This window comes from Bactrocera dorsalis, chromosome 4 (genome assembly GCF_023373825.1).
Source record: "Bactrocera dorsalis isolate Fly_Bdor chromosome 4, ASM2337382v1, whole genome shotgun sequence".
Taxonomy (NCBI): Eukaryota; Metazoa; Arthropoda; class Insecta; order Diptera; family Tephritidae; genus Bactrocera; species Bactrocera dorsalis.
This window is the reverse complement of record NC_064306.1, coordinates 56,545,473-56,567,622: the sequence shown is the minus strand read 5'-3', so window position 1 is coordinate 56,567,622 and position 22,150 is coordinate 56,545,473. Positions and strand designations below refer to the sequence as shown.

The window sequence follows — 22,150 nt, the reverse complement described above, 5'->3', positions numbered from 1 at the left end:
ATTCAGGGTATAAATATTAAGAGTGACACTCAAAAAAAATTGATATTATGTGACCGAGCTCGAGTTGCCACGCGATTCTGATAACAAATCCAATCTGGTTCACGGTTCTCAGTTCAACTCTTACTTTTCTAAATTCTATCAAGTAGTAAGCCTTCGTATGGCATGTCACATTTTCTAAAACTGTTTATCTTATATTCTTTTCCCTATTTTCGAACCTCATTGAAGCACTGACTTCCTGGAACTCTGGACTTGGCCATCTAGGCTTGTCTTGACTGTTGCCTTTTAGCAATGATTTAGACCATTTATGTACATTAGCCTGTAGTATTCAATAAGATAGGTCCGAGAGGATTTCTACAATAAAAAATGTTATGACAAGAACCTTCCCTTTTTTACCCGAGGAACCTCTTAATGAAATTGTACACAGGTCTTCGAGATATAATATAGAAGATCTTGAAAGAAAGATATTTGTTTTCATCAATTACAACTATTAAAAAAAGTCGAAAATTTTTCACCAAAATTTGCTTCTTTAAAAAAAATAACTACTATTTAGTATGTTGGGGTCGATTCTGGATAGGTAGGAGCGTAATCTGCTACGTTATCCTAAACAAAGCTGGGCAAGAGTCACCATCGATTCTCGCGGTAACTCGAGCTGGTGGTTTGACTCCAAATACACCATTCATTAAGAGGAAGTCGGTGAAGGTGTTTATATAAGGAAAGACCTCTTGATGTTCCTAGAAGGCGGTTCCACTTTAAGCAGCGATGGTCTCTACGAAAACATCTTAGCATGAACTGCTTGTAGAGTAGCGCATTGTGCCCCTTATCTGGAGATGTGCTCCCGTATTAGTCCGTAGTGCAATGAATGTCTGAAGCTTCCTCGACTGCGTTTCACTGCATGCAGGCGACCGTATTAGTGCGACGATTGCCTTTTTTTTTATTAGTTCGAGGGAAGCATCAAAAGCCGGATTGCCGAACTTCGCTAAACCTAACTTACTGCCAACTCCAGGCTCTCCCACGAAACCACCTGATAACGTATTACTTCATAGGAGTGATAAAACACTTAAGTTTTCTCTATGGCACGGACTGACAGACGCCTACTCTACTCTATATGTCTCAATTTTGTCATGTTTGAGGCTGCAGCTTCGCTGACAGCTTACCAGTTTTCAGGGAACTGACACATGAGTGTCGTCAAATTTTTCACCGTTAAACTACCACCGAGTTGTTTCAGGTTTTTCCCTTGTACTTAAAAAGCGACGGCAATAAAATAATAAATACATGCTCAAAGTTTCTAATCACTCTGAACACGTTGGACAATTCGAAGTAATGTCCCGCTGGAATCTGTACAGGTAGCTTCTAAAGCGCCAGATCCACTTGTCATCTGTCGATCCACGAATAATATAATAGCTGTCATATGAGTGAAGGCGCATTGGAAGTCTAGTGTCACATTATAATTATTCCCTGAACAGGGTATATTAAGTTTGTCACGAAGTTTGTAACACCCAGAAGGAATCGTCGAAGACCCTATAAAGTATATATATAAATGATCAGTACGTCGAGATGAGTCGATTTAGCCATGTCCGTCTGTCTGTCTGTCTATATATATACGAACTAATCCTTCAGTTTTTAAGATAACGTTTTGAAATTTTGCAAACGTCATTTTCTCTTCAAGAAGCTGCTCATTTGTCAGAACGGCCGATATCGGACCACTATAACATATAGCTGCCATACAAACTGAACGATCGGAATCAAAGGCTTGTATGGAAAACTTTCACATTTGACAAGATATATTCACGAAATTTGGTATATATTATTTTCTAAAGCAACAATGTAATCTCCGAAGGAATTGTTCAGAGCGGATTATATAGCATATAGCTTTCAAACTGAACACATAGTTACTAACAGAAATGCACCTGTGAAGGGTATTTAGCTTCGGTGCAAAAAAAAAAGGTATTGTGCCCGCGAAACTGCTTAACCAGAATGAAGCTGGCGTTAGTTGAGTCCAAGGACTATCAGGCTAAAAAAAATATTCGACTACATTATTTCGTTAAAAAAAATTAATTTTAATAAAAAAAAATTTAATTAATTTTAATAAAAAAAATTTAATTAATTTTAATAAAAAAAATTTAATTAATTTTAATAAAAAAAATTTAATTTTAATAAAAAAAATGTAATTAATTTTTTCATAAATATTTATTGAATTTAATTTTGCTTGAATTCATGTGTTTACAGTTGAAGCCTTATAACTAGTTTGTATTTGTAAGAGTGTTACTAAAACTAAAACTAATTTTTATTTCTATAGTATATATTTATTTATTATTTTATTAATTGTGTTGAATAATAAAAGCAAAAACAAAAATAAAAGAAATAAATAAACATATTAACAGTTACATTATGCACGCATTTATGTATATTCATTTGGGTTCATTTAGAAGTGAAGACAGAAAATAAAAATAAAAATTATTAACTTATTTCCTGATTTTTGGAAATGTTTGCGATTCCCCGCAACGCTACAGCACATTTTAGGTTATGTACGCATATGTATGTATATTTCGTATTCAATTCATTACATACATACAAACATGTATATGTATTTGTAGTAAAAGCCGTTATTGGCGTTTTCACATTGTTTGTCGTTCATTCTGCATGCGAAATTTAACTGAGCAGGAATATCTTAAATTATTTATTTTTTGTATATATGTATGTACATATGTATATATATTATATTAGTTGAATACATACATACGCATTATATTATTGCTGTATAGTTAAGGTTTACAGTTATTATTATAAAAAGTTTGCATACATACTTCACCTAATTGCAACAACAATTCATAAGCAACACAAACTCTTCATATATATATTTTTTTTTAATTTAATAGAATAAAATACGAATTAAATAAATTAGGCAGTAACTCACTAAAGTGTTTATGAGCGGCGCTCGTAGGCGCTGCCGAATAATAATAAAATAAAGTTAATAACTAGAAAAAAGTTAACGGCATTTCTGTTATGTGACAGTAGTAAAAACAACAACAAAGATATTACTTAGCATTGGCAGGTAGCGAGTGTTACGGCAGCGGCGGCGTTACGTCACGACTACACCGCCACCACATCGCTGCTGCTGCTGCGGCTCGACTTGTTGCCCGTCTTTGGCTTGATTTCGGTTAGCGACACCGAGCCGGGTCCGTTAAGGAAATGCATTTTCACATGCTTCTGCAGCTCCTGTTGCGAATCGAAGAAGACGCGACAGAGATCGCACGAAAAGCGTGCTTTCGGCGCCGGTGCCGGTGTCTTCGATGCCTGCGATGAGCTATCGCCGCTCTCCGCATCACTATCCTCATCCGAATCATTGTCGTTATCATCATCGTCATCCTCATCGTACGACGGCGATGAGTCTTCGGTTGTATCTGTCGATATGCGATTCGGTTCGATGGTGACTTGTGTTGCGGCCGGTGGCACGCGCGCATAACTGCGACCATTTGGTGCGGTAATCGTGCGATCGTTGGAGTCTTCTTCATTATCGATATCCACGTCTTCGCCTTCGTCTGCATCTTCCGCACCGTCTTCGGCATCATCGGCGTCATCCTCATCCGCTTCCACCACCTCACCGTCGGTCTGCTCATTCATAGCCGCTGGCATAACTTCATATTCTTCATCCTCGTCCGCGTCCGCGTCTGCATCCTCTTCGGAAGCATCCTCATCGACTTCATCATCTGTGTCCATACCGGAACGACGCGCCGCACTAACACTATGGTGTGTCGTTTCATCTTCCTCCACTTCACCATCCACCTCACCGCCGACATCCTCCTCTTCGGACTCCTCATCCTCTCCCTTCAGCACACCGTCATGCAAGTCTTCCTTCTCCTCATCGCTGTCGCGTTCTTGTTTCACCTTCACCTCACCATCACTCAATTTAATAGTCATCGGCGCCACCACACCCGCGGTCGTCGCCGGTTTTGGCTTCACCGCTCGATTCTGATTCTGATCATGCGTCCGATCCTCCACCGGCACAATCTCCTTCTCCTTCAGGTGATTGTGTATGTGATTGATCAGCTTCTCTTTGCGCGAAACATAGGCACCGCACAGGTCACAGCCCCACTGGAAGGGTCCGAATGGTTTAGTGACGCGCGCATCGTTCACTTTGTGTGTGATCCATTCGTGCTTCGTATCGAATTTCTCTTGGCAGCGACGACATTGCAAATACGGGTCGGTGTTGATTTTCGGCGGCACCGGCAAATTGCCGATTTCTTCTTTATGCAATTCGTAGATGTGACGGCGCAGGTTGTTGTTGCTGATGAAGGTGGACGGGCAGTATTCGCATTTAAGTTCGCGTTTGCGTTTCTGGGATTTTGAAGAGTGATGATGGGGATTGGGCATAAGGCCCACCGCTTGTAATCCCGGTGGATGTTGATGGTTGATCTGGATCTGTGATAAGTGGTTCGCTGCTGCATTGGCTGAAAGATCCCCGTCGGCTTGGTTCTATGGGGGTAAGTAAAATTAGTACGGATATTCATGGCTGGTTTATATACAATTTAATTTATATTTATTTTTGTGACTGGTGCGGAGGACGCGGCTTGAAATGCTAAAATGCCGAGTTGTAAATTTTGATGACTAAACACTGTTGCATAAATTTGTATGTGGTTGCGATTGCGATTGGGGGTACACAGCTTAGATTGGAACACAAGAACTGTAGGAACGTTTTTGTTGTAATATTTGTAGTAAAGGCATGACTATGTGACCAAAGAATCAATTTCTATCCAAAAATAGTTTCCACCCACTTGTTAATTTACATATTTCTTTCTCAGACTTATCGGCCTTACTAGCTATCAATCTCTCCCCGTTTGTATGCGACTCTCTTTGCTTCTCATTTCATTTAAACATCTATATCTAATTCGTTCTCTCTCCCTACCTATTTCCCACGCGCTTCCCGCTCTTCCTCTCTCTTTTCCCCCACTCTCTTCTCCCCCTCTCACTTCTCACCCCTCTCTCTTCTCCACCTCTCTCCTCCCTCTCAACCTCTCTCCTCCCTCTCACCCTCTCTCCCTCCTCACAGTCACCCTTCCCTCTCACTATCTCCTACCTCTCTCTTTCCGTTCTCTCTCACTATCTCCTCCCACTCTCTTTCCACTCCCCCTCTTTAATATCTCCTCTTCACGAGCCTCAACCGTCAATACGCATTCTATTTTGTACATTTTTTTTGTGAAACACTAGAATTTCGAACACCAAAACAATGGGACATTTTGCTTCCAGCCTCACTGCACTAGCCCAAAAGCTCACCTGTTTGCTATCACCTCTGAAATGCCATTTACGATGCACTTTAAGTGCAGTCATTTGTGTAAATGTTTTATTACACAAATCGCAGGCGTATTCGCCATTATCATTCACCCGATCCAAATAGAATTGATTCGGATCCGCTGGGCCAGTATCAAACATGGCCGCCAACGGATTATCCGTATACAATTCCATTTCATGCATTTGTATGTGTTTGGCGAACAATTCCTGATCGGTGAAACGCTGCCCACATATGGTACAAGCCACTTCGGGTAGCTTAATCTTCATGCCACTGGCCGGTATCGGTGTAATCTCCAGTTCGCCACCACCCAAAGCACTTGTCGTTATTACACCGCTAGCATCGTGTGATGCATCATCATCGTCGTCGCCCGTTTTATGCTTGTATATTGGTGGCGGTCCAGCGCTTTCGGCTACAGCGCCCGATGCGTTGATCGGTTTGCGATTACAGGTCGGTATGTGATTCTCCAGCATCTGACTATCGAAGAAGACCTTCTTGCAGAGCACACATTCCGAAGGTTCGGGGAATTGTGGATGTTTCTTGTAGCGATGCACCTGCAAATGGAAAACGGTGTAAAAGCGCGTGAGTAAATATTGTTTGTTAGATATTTTCGTAGACACCTTACCCATAGACTCTTGCGTCCGCTATAGACATTGCCGCAATCCTTGCAGGAATAGTCATTCGAATCGAATTCGTCATGCGAATTTATGTGTATAGCCAACTTCTTGTTCGTATTGAAGTTCGATGGACAGTACTTGCACTGGTACCAGTAGAGCGGACCGCTCGTTGAGTTGTCCAACGTGCTGCGTTCGGCACCCACACTACTCACCGGCGTCGACAAGCCCGAGCGATCAGCCGGATTCGCGGCCGCACTGACATCAGCGCCACCAGCACCGCCGGCCAAGCTGTCGTCGAAAGTTGTATCGGCTTGATCGGCGCCGCCAACAGCGCTGCCGTGCACAGTCTTCTTGTGGTGCTGCAGCTGCGGCTCACTGCGGTACACGATCGAACAAATATCACATTCAAATTGCTTCTCGATCATCTCGTCCTTCAGCAATGTATTGTGTATCTTGAACATATGCACCTTCAGGCCCTTCTCGTAAGCGAATTCCGCATCGCACAGTTTGCATTTGATAAACTGTACATTGCGTATTTGATGGTCGTTGAGCATGTGGAAACGATACGATTTCTTCGATGAGAAACGACGCTGACAGAGGCGGCAGCGCATGCGTCGGAAACGTCGATCGGCTGCCTGTTCCAAGCTACGCTTGAATATCGCCTTCTGCACGGCGGTCTGGTGTTGCATAGCCGGTGGCGTTGTGGATTTCGCCGGTGGCGCTGGTGTAATAGTTAGGCCGCTCGGTGCCGATTTGCTGGCACTTATCGCGCCCGGTGTCAGCGAATTGTTCTGTGCCGCCGCACTATGTGAACGCATGTGATTGGAGAGTCCGATGTTGTTGCTGAAGACCGCATTGCAGATGGGACACTCCTTCAGGCTGCTGTACATGTTGCCGCCGCTGCCACCGGAGCCAGTGCTGGTCGTCACAGCGGCACCGGTGTCTGTGCGCATTTTCTTTGCTGGATTCTCGCTGGAGTTCTCATCGTCGTCAGCTGCAGGTTTTGAGGTTAGGAACATATTTTATTAGAAAATAATAAATAATAATTGATATTAAAGTCTAAATAAATAAAAATGTCAGGATTTCTTATTTGTAACTCTCTGCCTTCTTCTTTCTTGTTTTTCTTTTACTTTTGCAATATCCCGTTATGTGGTAAATAAGTTGAAATATAGTCACCGAGATTGTCAGATTGAAGTGGGTCGGTTAGGAGCTCTTTTTCCAAATAATTTTATGTTTTGCGACCTATAATTTTTTGGGGGCGTGACAATAATCTAATAATGACCATTTACAAAAACAATACGAGTTACACGATTCGTAACTACCACGTCGAATTAAATTTCTAAAGCTAACACGATGACTTTGTGGTGTTAAAAACAACCGTTAAGTGACGAAAAATATTCAAAGGAGACTAAAACAATCTACACCCAAACCGTTCGGACGACAGCCGGGTCTAAGTAACTCGAATAGACACGAATCCCGTTCCCACGACAGTCGGATCTATGTAACCGCACCGGACCCGGTTTTTTCGGCCAAGGACTGTTAACTCGGTAGATTTCGGCCGTTCCAACAACAACAAATTCCTAGCCGACCAAGAACTGTCATTTCAGCGCTATTCCTTAAATTTACTTGAGGAATGTTTGCTGCCGCTACAACAACAACTCTATTATCTCTATGTAACCAGAACCAACGCGGGATCTTTATACGACCAAGAACTATCAACACCGCAGCATTCCTTCAAACTATTTAGAAAATATATTCTACCACTACAACAACAATATTCTACAAGCTGAGCAAGGATGTTCCAACACCTACCAATTGAACCGCCATTCGTTATCGACATCAAATCCTTCATCACATAATCATAGCGTCCCGTGTAGACATTCTGTTGTGTGCCATAGGCGATTTTAACCGCATCCGCATTCACAATATACTCAAAGCCCGTATGACGCGCCTTGTCCGCCGAATGAGCGCTGACCATGTGCTCGCGCAAATTCGAGAGACGCGGATAGCCAATGCCGCATTTGACGCATTTGTATGTCTGTGGCAATTGGTCCGGATGTTTCGATTCCATGTGGCGCAACACATTGTTGTAGTTGTTGTACTGTTGATCGCATATGGGGCAAGCTTGTGGCATACGTGAGAAATATTGTGATTTCGGTTGATTTGTGGAGGCAGCTTGGTGACTGCTGCGTGACTCATCGGTGGAGGAAGCACCTAAACAAAGTAAGAAAGAAAATGGAGAGTTAGTAATGACAATGCGTTGAGCGTAGACGCGTGTGTGACTCACCACCCAAACCGACGGTTGACTTCTTGGCCGGCGAATTCTCTGTGCTTATGGCGCTAGCATTTAGCGACGATGTGGACATTTGCTCGCCAAAGCCGGCCAAATGCTTCTCGTACACGTGATCGAGGAATTTCTGGTGATTATCGAATTTGGCATCGCATGTGACGCAACGCAGCGACACAATGCAATCCATGTTGTTGTAGTGACGTTTACGTTCGGCCGGATCGTCCAATTCCAAGCCACAATAACAGCATTGTTTTTGCATGGTGTCCTTGCGTTGCATGTCGGCGTGTTCGTCGTACACGTGCGAACGGAACTCCAACTTCAGCCGGTACTTCTGCGGACACAACTTGCACTCGTACATCTTATTGACGAGCAACTCCTTGGCGCGCAACTTGTCCGGTACTGCGGCCGCTGTGGCCGTGACTGCAGCGGCGAAGTTGCTGTCCTTCGCCATGAGCGCATGCAATACTTTGTACAAGTTGATGCAGTTGCGGCGCTTCAAATGCGAGATGAACAGCGCCTTCGAGTCGTTCAGCTTCAGGCAATTGAAGCAGAGATTGCGAGGCAATGCTAGGTATTTCTTGCGCATGTGTGCCATGAAATTCTTATAGGTCGAATAGGTTTTATTACAACAACGACAAGTCATATTCTGATATTGGCGCAAAAATTCATCGTTCTGCTGTAGGAAAACGATCTTCTCATCGGTCAAATGGTGTTGATACTTCTCCGGATGCTCATAGTCGAAACCGCCGATTTCACACTTATTGAACGCGTTCACGATTTGCTGTCGGTACTTGAGCGGTGTTATCATGCCGGAAGCGGCGTTCGACGCCTCCGCTGCGGCTACGGCGGCTGCTGTGGCGCGTTGCAGCTCCAGTGCGGCTGCCAAGGCGGGTGTGGGTTTGGTAACCGGCATATTGTTGGGTGTCGATGTTGACAGCTCAAAGAGATTGGGGTGCAGATTGCGTTCGTGCCGGCGTGCGTTGGCGCGTGTGGAGAATTTCAGATTACAGGCGCGACAGGACGCCTCTTTGGTGTCCAACAGGGGGGCTAGCTCAATGGGCGGTCGCGGTTGCTCATACTGATAGGGCATGTGTTCCTACAGGTGGTGGTGATTAACGAAACAATTTATTAATTTTAATTGCTAGGAAATGTGTTTTATACTGAAAATGTGTACGAGACATACCATGAGCGACTCGTCGCCCTCCTCTTCGGTGCGTTCTAAGAAGAGTGTTGGGTCAACCATGTCATCGGACTCGTCATGCTGTTTGGTGTTGTATTCATCATCGGGATCCATCGGTTCATCTTTGATTTCGACAGCGGGCAAAGGCTGTGGAGGAGAGAGGAAAAAAAATAAAAAATAATAATAATTAGTGGTGTTAAAAGTTAACGAAAATAATTTAAATTATAGACATGGTTTTTGTATGTTAGTAATTTTAAACTTCATAAGAGTCGCTGAAAAAAAAATATCTTTGTATCCAAAAAAGTTGGGTTAGGAGAAAATTTGTTTGTTATAACCAAAAATACAAAATTTAGGATGCAAACCATTTACATATTATTTAAGTATAAAATATAATACACACAGAAAAGGCTATCTGAAGAGCTGTCTGCTGAAAATTGATGCTCACAGAGCAAAAAACAAAAAAGATTTCCGTACAAATTTTGATCAATCAAGTTGTATGGTCGCTATGTGCTAAAGTAGCCCGATGTGGACAATTTGTTCAGAAAATGTAACGCTGTCTTGGACGATCATCTATGTTGAATTTCGTGAAGATACCTTGACAAAAAAAATGTTTTTCCTACAAGAACTTGATTTTCAACGGCCAGTTTGTAAGGCAGCTATTTGAAATAGTGGCCCGATCTGAACAATTTCTTAGGAGATTATAGCATTTGTTTGGACGATAATTCGTGCCAAATTTCGTGGAGATATCTTTTAAAATAAAAATATTTTTCGTAGAAGGACTAGATTTTTAACGGCCAGTTTGTATGGCAGCTATATGGAATAGTGGCCCGATCTGCACAATTTCTTCCGACATAGTAGCATTTGCTTGGACTATGATCCAAGCCAAATTTCGTGAAAATATATTTTCAAATAAGAGAGTGTTCCATACAACGACTTAAGTTGGATCTTTCAGTTTGTATGGCAGTTACATGCTATAGTGGTCCGATATCAGCGGTATCGACAAACAAGGAGCTTATTGTTTGCAAAAATGTCACATCAATATCCTATACATTAAAAAAAGTTCGTATATATGCAGACAGACAGCCTACTCGACAATAATATATAAATAATTATCCAAAATAATAATTTCTTTCAAAAAGACAAAACAGAAATATATAATGTATATAGACGTATGTATATATGTAAATATGTAAATAAGCAAAACGTTGTTGCCGATACGTTTACGTTATTGTACGTGTAACGTCTAAATAAACGCAATTGCTGTGCGGCACTCTGACACGATGGCGCCGAAGTTGCAGCAGCAACGGCAATTGGCGGTGCTTGTTGTTGCACTAACTGTTGGGGATGCTGTGGTTGCAGTTGTTGTTGCAATTGTTGTTGTTCCAACAACTTTTGCTGCTCTAAGAGCAATTGCTGTTGCTGCTGTTGTTGTTGCCGTTGATATTTTTCCACTTCGGCTTGCACATGTTGTTGCAATTCTTTTTGTTGTTGTTGCTGATGATGCTGCTGCTGCTGTTGCCGCTGCTGCTGACTGCGATGATAATGCCGCGCACGACGCGGTGGTGCTTGCGACGGTGGTGCCACAGCCACAGCCACCGGCGGTGCGCGACCTACAGCGGCAGCAGCTATCAAGCCGGCTGTGGGCGCATATTGCCGACTGTATTTCCTATAAGGTAAATGTTGCTCCAATAGCAATGGTTGTGTTGCTGTCGGTTTCGCATGAAGCGGTGCTGCTGTAGTTGCTGGCAATTGCTGTTTACTGGCGGCAGACGTGGTAATAGTGCTAGTAATCGAGGTGGTAGCAGCAGTGCTGCTAACCGCGTGGCTAGTAGTAGTACTAGTACAAGTAGTAGTGGTAGTAGTGCTAGTAGTAGTTGTAGGGTTTTCTTTAGGACTCACATAAACAGTTAAAGATTTGCGTTTCTTCAACGACGAAATTCCATCCAAAATCGATGATGCCAAGCTCGGCGCGTTGTGCTGTTCACTGTCGTCCGCTTGGTGTTGCTGTTGTTGGCCAGTGCCATCGGCACCAATCGTTGATATGCTGACATTGTTGTCGAGCAATTGTTGACGTTTATTCGTGTCCAACCAACTGCGTTGCTTGCTTTGTGAGGCGAGGCAACGATTCTTGAAACTCTGCCAGGAATTCAGGTAACTGATGCACGCATGACAAATGCGCAGTGATAAGTGATCTTCGGGATTGATCTGAAAGTGAGAGGAGAGCAAAATTTTTTTTTATTAAAATGAAAATTTAAAATAATTAAAATCGGAATAATTTATTAATTTCTGTAAATTTTATGCATAAATTCTTCAAAAATGCCTCTAAAGGCTCCGAAATAAGGAAAAATTTGATATAACGGCCTAACTTTGAGAGCATTTAGTCCCATTTTTCACAACTAAATTTAATGGGTTGGAAAAAACGACTTTCATATCATTTCGAGCTTAAACTGAGTATGTCTTATACTGTCAGCGAGTGAAAATTGTAGATAGAAAACCGTTATTACTACAGTCGGGTCTACCGAAACGGAACGGATCCGAATTTTTATCAAGCCAATGGCTGTCAACTCGGCAGCATACTCAAAATTATTCGGATAATGTCTTCTAGTAATACAACATCAACAACAAAGAGTTTGAAAATCGTTTCCACGCGGGTCGGGTCTACCGAAGCGGAACGGATCCGAATTTTTATCGAGCCAACGACTGCCGAGTTCATCAAAGTTATTCGGGGAATGTCCTATAGTGATACCAACATCTAAAACAAAAGGTTTGAAATCCGTTTCGAATAGAGTCGGATGTACCGAAACAGAACGGATCCGAATTTTTATAAAACCAAAGACTGTCAACTATGCAGAGTTCCGTAAAAATTATTCAGGGAATGTCTAGTGATAAAACAATAACAACAATAGATTTGAAATCCGTTTCCACAACAGCTGGATCGACGTAACCGAAACGATTCCTAAATATTACCCCACATAGGACTATAAGCACGGCAAAATTTATCAAAAAACATTTGGAAAATGCTATGACAACAACAACTTCAACAGTACAAGCATATTTTCCAATCTTTCCCTCACTCTAGAACTGAATGTTGTCGAAATTTTACCATTTAGGGATTTATTTCAGTTTGTGCGTTTATTGCATAATTTTAGGAGAAACTCGTTGTCTCGTCTGGGATTGTGTTTTGACACTACAAGACGAATTTCAAATATGTGTTCACAACAGGCGGTCCTATGTAACTACAATGGACCCGAATTTCTTTCCGACGTGGAACAGTTAGCTCTGCAAAATTTATGAGAATTATTTTGGGAGTATTTTCTGCGCTGTAACAACAACAAAAATAAACGGAAAGGAATAATTTCTTATTTTCACTCACTCCAGACCTCGATATTGCCGAAAATTTTGCCGTTATGTTTTCTATTTTCGTTTAAGCGTGTGTATTGCACACTTTTCGTTTGTTCAATGAAATATGCATGAAGATGACGAATGTAGATGAATTTTTAATTAAGAAAAAATTAAGAATCTTATTAATTTCTTGCGAATGAAATATTCAAATTGCACTTCAATTCTATTTGGGAAATTGATTTTAAATTGTCGCCGCAAATTACTCCTACCGCCGGCCAGGCGAACAACAACAACAGCAACAGGAGCGGTAGCACAACTATATACGCATAACAGTAGTTATAATAATGAGAGAGCGGCAGGCAGCAGGGGAACACCGACTGCCGCAATTTCTATTGGATATTGATGTCAATGACCTGTTCCTGCTCAAAACAACAGTAAATATATGTATGTATGTAGACGACGAAAACGTCTTAGCTGTGATGTACGAACGCTGGTCCATATGTAGCTATATACAAGTAGACATGCTGATACGTACATACATATGTATATGTATCCTTATAAGCCTACACCCCAGGACTTGACCAGCACAAATGAGTTCCCACACTCTAAATTTCACTTGCAATGGAACATGTGGGGTTTATATGCTTGACTGAGTGATTTCGCATACATGTATGGTAATGTACTTGTATACATGTGTGTTTTATTACATATGTATGTATGTACATGTATAAGTGTGTGGAATGTCTCATTATGCACGCCGCCCGCCGCAAAGACAAGAGGTCAAGATAAACAAACAAACAATTGAGTGTGATTATGAACAAGTAGCAGTTACATACACACACCTACACGCACACATTGTGTTAAGCAGCAGCCAAAAAGGATAATGCAGCTGCCGTGTGTGTGTGTGCGTAACATTTTTAGCTGCAGACAATGGCATTTAATTGAATGTTTTAATTTAATATTTAAGTTTAATATCATTTGTCGCCGCATGCAATCTTGCAAACACACCTGCACACACACGCAAAGCTTTCAGGCACTTAAACACGACTTGACAAGGCGCAGAGACCGGTGTTAGTTGTGTTTTGTATTGGCCTATGAAGGCACTCAAGCCGATTAAACACAAAACCTTTGTCATTTCGCAAGGATAATGATTAAAGACAAACACACGTAGACAGACATAACCATATAAAGACATATTATGTCTGTATGTATGTGTTTTGCGTTCAAGCGTGTAAGCCAAAGTGTAGCTAAATTGAATAAGTGCGTCGAAATGTATTTCTAATAATTATGTACTAATGTATGTATACATAGAAACTCGCATCTTAAGTGCCGTTTTACCTAAAGGCATACATAAGCATCATACATATGTATACGCTAGCCCCAATGCAGTACAACTGTGTTAAATGCATAAGCAGTAAGCTTTATATAGCGCTGTGGCCAGAAATTTTCGAATTTTTTCGATATTGACCGATTTTTTCACCAAAAGTCCTTTTAAAAAACGCTACTACAAATTTATTTTACTCTCAACAGTTCATATTAAATTGGCCACGAAGTTTTCACCACCCATAAAGAAACTTTGGAGGCCGATTTAACCGATGAACGCCTCTTTGTAAAAAAATACGCGAACTGACCTGAATTTTTTGTGTATTTTGCATACGGTTTTTTCATCCTTAGACTATTGGATGACATCGGACCACTATAACCAAAGGCTTTCATACAAACTAACCCAACAAAATTAAGTCTTTGTATGGAAAACTTTTACACTTGACGAGATATCTTCATGAAATTTGGCACAGCTTATTGTCCAAGCTAATGTTACAATCTCTGAAAATAATGTTCGAATCGGACAACTATAAAATGTAGCTGCAATACAAACTGGGCGTTCAAAATCACATCATTGTAAGGAAAACTTTTTTATTTGACAAAATATAATCACGAAATTTGGTATGGACTTTTGTCCAAAACAGAGCTACAATCTTCGAAGAAATTGTTCAAATCGGAACACTATAGCATGTAGCTGCCATACAAACTGACCGATGAAAATTAAGTTCTTGTATTGAAACTTTTTTATTTGTCAAGGATATTATATATTAATTTTAGGTGCTATTTCAAACGACGTTTTATATGAAAAAATATCGCTGTTGTTTTCCATTAACTCTCGAAATGTGAAAAAATTATTAATTTAAATTAAGTATTTGGATTAATGGCTCTCTTTATTTTTAGAAAGTATCACAAAATCTTAAAAAATATTTCCTTTGAACTAGGTCAAAATATGATAAAATAAAAATTTGGATTTTATGCTTTCGACGCGCACGTGACTGTATATACAACACATTAGGCTATATAAATATTGAAGTTGGGAGTGGGAATACATTGTTGAAAGTGCGCCTAAATGTATGTGTATATATAAGAACATAACATTAGTGCATTACCACATACCGACATACATGCATATCGTACATTCAGTTAACCAGAATAATTAAGAATTACATAGTATGTATGTATGTATTACATATCCCTTTATTTGTATGAATGCATATAGATTGATAACTTAGTGCATATTATTGCGAAATTTACATGTATGTACATGCGTATGTGTTCAGCAATGTACATAACCTTAAATATGTATACACATCCATACAAATGTACAAACGTGTATCTTATCAAAGCGTTGCATGACAGTCAAGCGACCAGTAAGTGCAACAACAATGCTAATTATAATTATCCTTGCAGAAAGACTAAACGGATAGAATTAAATGGGCGAATAAAGAAAATTACAGATGCCAATCTACGCATACACTACTACTACACACATACATACACACAGATGCGCAAATATGCAGAAATATTGATTGTATACATAAAGAAGCACTAATACAACTATAAGAAATTGTATTTTAATTATGACTCCTTATTTTCCTTTAATTATGCAGGTAGGAGTACAGCATACCATTGAACACGCCAACAAACACATACATGGGTAAATGTGTATACACATAGACATAACTGTATGTGGCTAAGCATAGCTTTGGAGGGTTATAATAGTGCGTCGTATCCATACGGCGACTGGGCGGTGGTCCATTTGATGTTCATTCACCTTGCCCATGCTCCATGCGGCAAACGAATTACCTAAAGCTACACACAGACTCAGCGTTGCTCATCTGTGACTGCGTAGCATATAATGCATGGCAGCTACTGGCTTTTTGTGTTGCGTCAAACTCCTCATTTTCATAATTATCATACAACTTTTCTTCAAGCGATCGATAATGGAAGCATAATATATAATTCATTTAAGAGAATATATAAATTTTGCAGCGTTATTTTTTGGCAGTTAATCGAAATATTGCATATTGAGAGAAATGAAACATTAACGAGTTGCCTTTTTTAGAGAAAAGGTAACTTGAAAATAACCAGAACTTGTAAAATTAAATAAAAGAGTTATTCAACTTAAAGCCGAAACGAAAGCCAATATCATTGTGAAGCAAATTTTCAATCCATTTGTATGACAGCTACATATACATATGTATGTATGTCATTAATTACTTTGGAGATTGTGCGTTGTTTTCGAAAATATTCTATAACAAATTACATGGAAATATCTCCTTCAATAAAAACAGTTGTCCATACATAAATTTGATATTGAACATTCAGGTTATATGGCAGCTTTATGCCAAAGTAAACCGATATCCACGGTTCCGACAAAAATGAGCAAATTCTTGGAGAGAAAAGGACGTGCCAAAATTTTCAAAGCAATATCTCAAAAACTGATGCAATAATTCCCATAGTTTGTTCCTGGATGTTACAAACTTTCACGATAAATTTCTCCATCTTCAATTAATTTCAAAATTAGCACGTAAGTTATACAAAGAAACTTTTATAGGTGTTCAAGCAATGCTCAAAACTGTAACAGTATTTGTTTTGATTAACTTCAAAAGCCTCCAAGCAATAGATTGTGCATATATCTCTACTAATCTGAAAGCATAAAAATCTTGTATCAGTACATTTGTATAATACTGATTTCAATATGCATTTACTCACATGTTCCTTGCCCTGTAGATAAATATGCATCGTCACATCGAAAAAATGACAGCTTGTTCTTAAGACGATATAAAGCAATTCCAGAGTATTTGCTATTTATATATACAATTTCAAAATTTCTTAAATAAACTTAAGTCATATGCAGGTCTCTACATATAAAATGGATATTTGAACATATCTAAGCCATTCAAGTGAAACCTCAAAGCCACGTGAACACAATGCAGAGCTGCTAATTGTCCAAAGTTCCAAACCACATAACAACTTAGCCATGTATCTCACTATGCAATGATATCATGTACGCAAATATTATAGGCACCTATCTATTTGTGCTCCAATACAACGATAAGAGTATATCTACCAAATAACTTGGGAGTGATGACGTCGTCAACACTGGTTTATGGTGAGGGTGAGTTAGCTAACAAATACGCTGACGTGGTAACCGTCGCTCCAAGTAGTGACTAGAGTACCAGCTATTGAAAAGCGACAAATTAGAATAGTTAGTTATACAAACATACAACCGAAATGATCAGGGCACATGTTAGAAATTAGAAATGAAAATTCCACAAAGTTTTTAATGTTAACTTTATGGTAGGAGCGAACTTTTAAACATTACAGTCGATTCTGAGTAAAGCGAATGAATTTAGCTTCAACCACAGCCCTTTCGCCACAGAGAACAGCAAGTGGAACAACGTGCCCTGATAAACACATGACGAACGCACTGAGAATTCGTAGCGTGAAACGAAGTAAACGTTAGCGTGTTTGGCTGACAACGCTGGCAAATGTAGCTATGGTAGTTAGCGTGAAGGTAGTTTTAATTTTGTTATTATATAGCAACATTGGTACCACGTTTGACCAAGGTAACGTGTTGACATATTATAAACGATACAAGCCTGAAATGAATTATTTTTCCACATGAGCGACCAAACCAAAGCCATTAATGAAGATAATATTGCAATATTATCGGTTATATATATATATTTTTTTAACAAACTATGTATTACAAAAATATTTACTTTTATATATTACATTTAATTAACAAAATTAACATAGTCGGAGTAGAAATTAAACTCAGTGCGATAGAAAATCTTAGATGAATGCATTCGGCTATTTTTTTTCAGTTTCTATAGCCAATATGACGTATCGATGTCATGAGACAACGCCAAAAATGTCTAACTGCAACAGAAATAACAATTAAGCCCTTATTGATGAAAATGCATGTACACATTTCCCTTGGGACGATGTCTCAAAAAGCTATTGTCTCCATAACCTCAAAATCTTTTTATCAAAATATAACACACGCATTAAAATGTGTAAGCAGCTGCCAGCTGCTCAAACACGTTATGCAACTCTCAAGGTGAAACTGCTTAGTTACTCCAAACTGCGCGACAGCGCCTCAGTTCATACAGTTTGTCTGGTACTAGCTGGAAGTACGGCTCAAGCAACGAATACACATTTATTCAATCCCTCCAACAATGTAGCAAAATAACTGCCTACATTATTTTGTACCTAAGAGCTGCTCTCAAATTACTCCACTTATCAACATTAATTCATGTGGAAAGCGTAGTACTCGTATACCAACAACCGCCAGACGACAAACAAAGCCATCTCCACTTTTGGAATCGGTCACAGATGGTGAGCGAATCGATAGACAGCAACGAAGATAACGGCTATGGAACGAACATAAGGTAATGGCAACAACGAAGTCACAACGTATTCCAAGTAGTCGATACAGGCATGCACGTCGTCAATTCCCAGCACAAAACAGCATGCCAAGCGAGGGAAATGACAACGATGTAGTCGACGCACTACTACCACCGATAATGCGCGTCGAACGCAGGCCAGAAAGAGATAGCGTGGTACCCAATACCACACGGTACTCGGTTACCAGCAAGCATTTAACTGCTGCCTGTCAATCGTAGCGTTCCAGCTAAATAGCACATGTGCGTCGGCAGTTACGGTTATGAAATGTTCCTCGTGCACCGTACCGTTCTGTACGCGCATTTTGCAAAGTTTCCCAAAATAATGAAATTCATCCTTAGAGTTGGTAAATCATCCATACATTTACAGCGCTTTCCGAATCCAATTCTCTTTTGTTTTGATATACAAAAAAAAATAAAAATCGCATTGTTTTCATCGCTTCTTTGCACATATCGTTCTTTATCGCCAACTATGTCTTTCGCTCCTTCGTAATCGAGTATGCATGAGTTTGTATGCATGTGTGCGTATAATTGTTATTACCGGCTTTGTTGTTTTTGCCATGGTTTCTATAGAAAAACGCAGGTCAAATTTCAACTGATCAACCAAATATTCCTTCTGCATCTTGTAAAGAAAATATGTCAACCGATAAAGGCTACGGATAGGAGTGGAGATCACTGATGTTCATATGAACTTATTTCAATATATATAACCACATATTGATTGGCATTCTTAATTGATATTTCTTATCAATTATCTATTTTCATAAAAACCGATAAAATACCTCTAACTAGGGTCCATATAGATTAAAGAAAAACAATCAGTAGTAAGTGAACTATAGTAAGAAAATTCAATGTACTGCCCTCTGCAGCTGCTCTTCCATCCGGTTCTTACTGTGAAAATAGTGGACACGCTTTGTTCTGTAAGCAATTAGCAACAGCAGCAGGCAACGTGACAACTAACTAACGAATCTGGCGATGATATTTCAGACGACTGCCTCGATGAAAGCAGCAGTCGTTGTAGCTACAGCTGCGGTCGTAGCTACCAGCCGACTACACCTCGCTGTCACATCCACACACAGTGAACCATTATTCAGCCATTCAACCACTCTGCTATACAATCAACAACTGCCAACTAAGTAACCAACCAACCAACCACGAGTCTTAGTGAGTCAACGCGAATGCGATAACGATGTGAGCGCTGTGAATCCGGATCCGAAATGGAATCGATTCCACACAACAGCACAACATTATTATATGCCATAATACACCAGCTAGCCAGCCATGTCATGTCACAATCGTGGAGGCACTGAGCGGCAGCGGAAGAGAGCGCGCGCACATATAACGCGCCAGACGGCACCATCATTGATTGCTTGCTCAGATTGCTCAGAGCTCACGGGCTGGCAACGCTACACCAGCGCAACTAACCAACAAACGCCATTAACGCCAATATGGTGACTTGGCAATTCCGCATGGCGTGGCATGACACATGTGGGAGCACGGACGCAAAACTTGCACAATCAATCGCATTGGCTGTCGTTCACTGTGCTCATCCTAACCTCAATCACATTCTTTATTAACAAAATTTGGTAATTTTCCTATTTTTCCTTAGCTATTACAACATAAACTTTTAACTCGATCCCTTACATATAGAATACTCAAACATATGCATGTTTCTAGATAGGAACCACTCATCGCCATCCATGATTGATTGGGTCATACCCAGTTTTTCTCATTATATTTACATATATGTGTAGGTAGATATACTATGTACTCACCTTGATGCTGACGCAGTTCTGTATCTTAGTAGCCAACGGTTCCTTGTCCGCCGCATAGCTGTTTAATATGGATATGCATTCACTGCCCGGAGCCAAGCAGAGGCGACAGCAATTTTGTCGCGCACGCACTGGGCTGCCGTCCGACATTTTGTAACGACGACTCCGTCAGACGCCGCTCTTCCCTCCCAGAAATTTCACACTGAAGCGTAGCCAACTGACGAGCAGATAACTCTCTATATATATAGGTATATATTGTAATGGTGTGATTTTTAATTGGTTTTGGAATCTGTTATTGCTGAAGCAATGACGTTTTAAGTTCACTTTCAGTTTTAAATTTTTTTGGCGTTTTTCGCACTTCTTTTCACTTTTTATTAATGTTTATCGTTTATTTTTTTACAATTATTTTCTTCTCCACTTCTCTCCCGACTTCTTTGTTTTTATCATACTTTTTCCGGTCACATTTAATTTTGCAAGTCTGAACGCGACGGGATTTTCTACAAAACTGAATTCAGATTTGGTTAATTTTTCTTTACCGGGAATTTTCGTGCACGAAGGGTGGAAATAGAGACAGTAAAACATAGAGGGCGACATCTAGCGTGTAAAATACGGACTCTAGTGTGAGAAGAAATTGCTAAGAACTGAAGCGACTCTGTGAAAACGACAATCAGCTGTTATAGCTGTCGTTGGGAAAAATTCACAGGCGTTGAAATATTATTGAATTTCAAGGTGTCATTCACAATCAACAGATGTTTATTATTTGTTGATGCGGTGACTATGACTACATAAATAATTCGTTCCCAACAGAGTCGGGTCTAAAAACCCGGAACGGAATCCGATTTTTATTTAACTTAGAACTGTCAATTCGGCACCAAGCCTAGAAATAACTTCTTTAATGTTTGCTGCCGCTATAACAACAACGACTGTATTAATAGTTATATTTGTACGTTTAGCTTGATGTACATATTTGAAATTCTTACAGCCTTTTTTCAATTTTGGTTAATGATTAAATTAGCCAAGATTCTTTCACTCAGTGAAGCGTCTTTTTTAACCAGAACTTAACTGACAAATGGCTGCTAATCAGTAGTTGAGAAAACAGCTCTTAATGTTATAATTTGATAGTTCCACAATTTCCTTCTATATAGCACCTGAGTAAAACCAATATGTTATAATTTATATACATAACTGGAAATAGTAAAGTCTATTATAGCACATTTTTTTAGTTTGACCAATTGTTTACCATTTCCTTTGGTTTCCAAAAAGTCACAATGGTTTGTTTGTTGTAAATTTTGACATTCAAATGCCCAAACGTAAACATTGTATCCCGCCAAAGTTCCGCTTCCTTCAGCTGACTATAAAATTTACTAAATTTATCTGAATGGATATTTATCTAACAATAGCACCAGACTAATACAAAATTCAAAAGCATAACATGGAGACACCTGAGGGCAACACAAATTGGCAAAATATACAGTATTTTCAGTAAGACATTTTAATTTCAGACCATAAACAAACACACGAGCCCTTGCTTCTTTTAAGTGAAGGCCGCTCCGATTATTTAAAGATGAAAATCGAAATATATTGTGTCCTATTGAAGTATCTCTTGGCATATACATATGTAGATATCTACTAAAAATATGCTTCGTCAGGACGATTCAAATATGCGGTTGCTTTAGAGTGAGTTTGTAATTGCAACGGGGCCTTTGCGCCCCATCAATCGCCACCGATTTCTCAAAATGTTTATATAATGTGCATCAACTTATAATTTTTAGAATTGAAGGTTCCAAGTATGCATATTTTATGTAATGATACATATACTTGTATACACATACATACATATATACATATGTACATTTACGTTTATACTTTGAACAGCATCTGATGGCAGTTATTGCAATTTTCAAATTCAACTGAATCAAACTGAAATGTG

At 39.8% G+C, this 22,150-nt stretch overlaps 1 protein-coding gene across 1 annotated transcript; it reads right to left on the bottom strand.

Moving 5' to 3' along the window:
• Nucleotides 1-2,381: 2,381 nt before the first annotated feature.
• Nucleotides 2,382-20,737, bottom strand: LOC105224318 (zinc finger protein hangover). The gene is made up of 8 exons (XM_011202368.4): nt 20,224-20,737; nt 11,271-11,576; nt 9,375-9,518; nt 8,189-9,287; nt 7,714-8,115; nt 5,910-6,895; nt 5,272-5,838; nt 2,382-4,473 (listed from the first exon to the last, which is right to left on the bottom strand). The coding sequence occupies exons 1-8, from the start codon at nt 20,368-20,370 to the stop codon at nt 3,091-3,093; spliced, it is 5,034 nt and encodes a 1,677-aa protein (XP_011200670.2). The 5' UTR covers nt 20,371-20,737; the 3' UTR covers nt 2,382-3,090.
• Between the last annotated feature and the right edge of the window lie 1,413 nt (nt 20,738-22,150).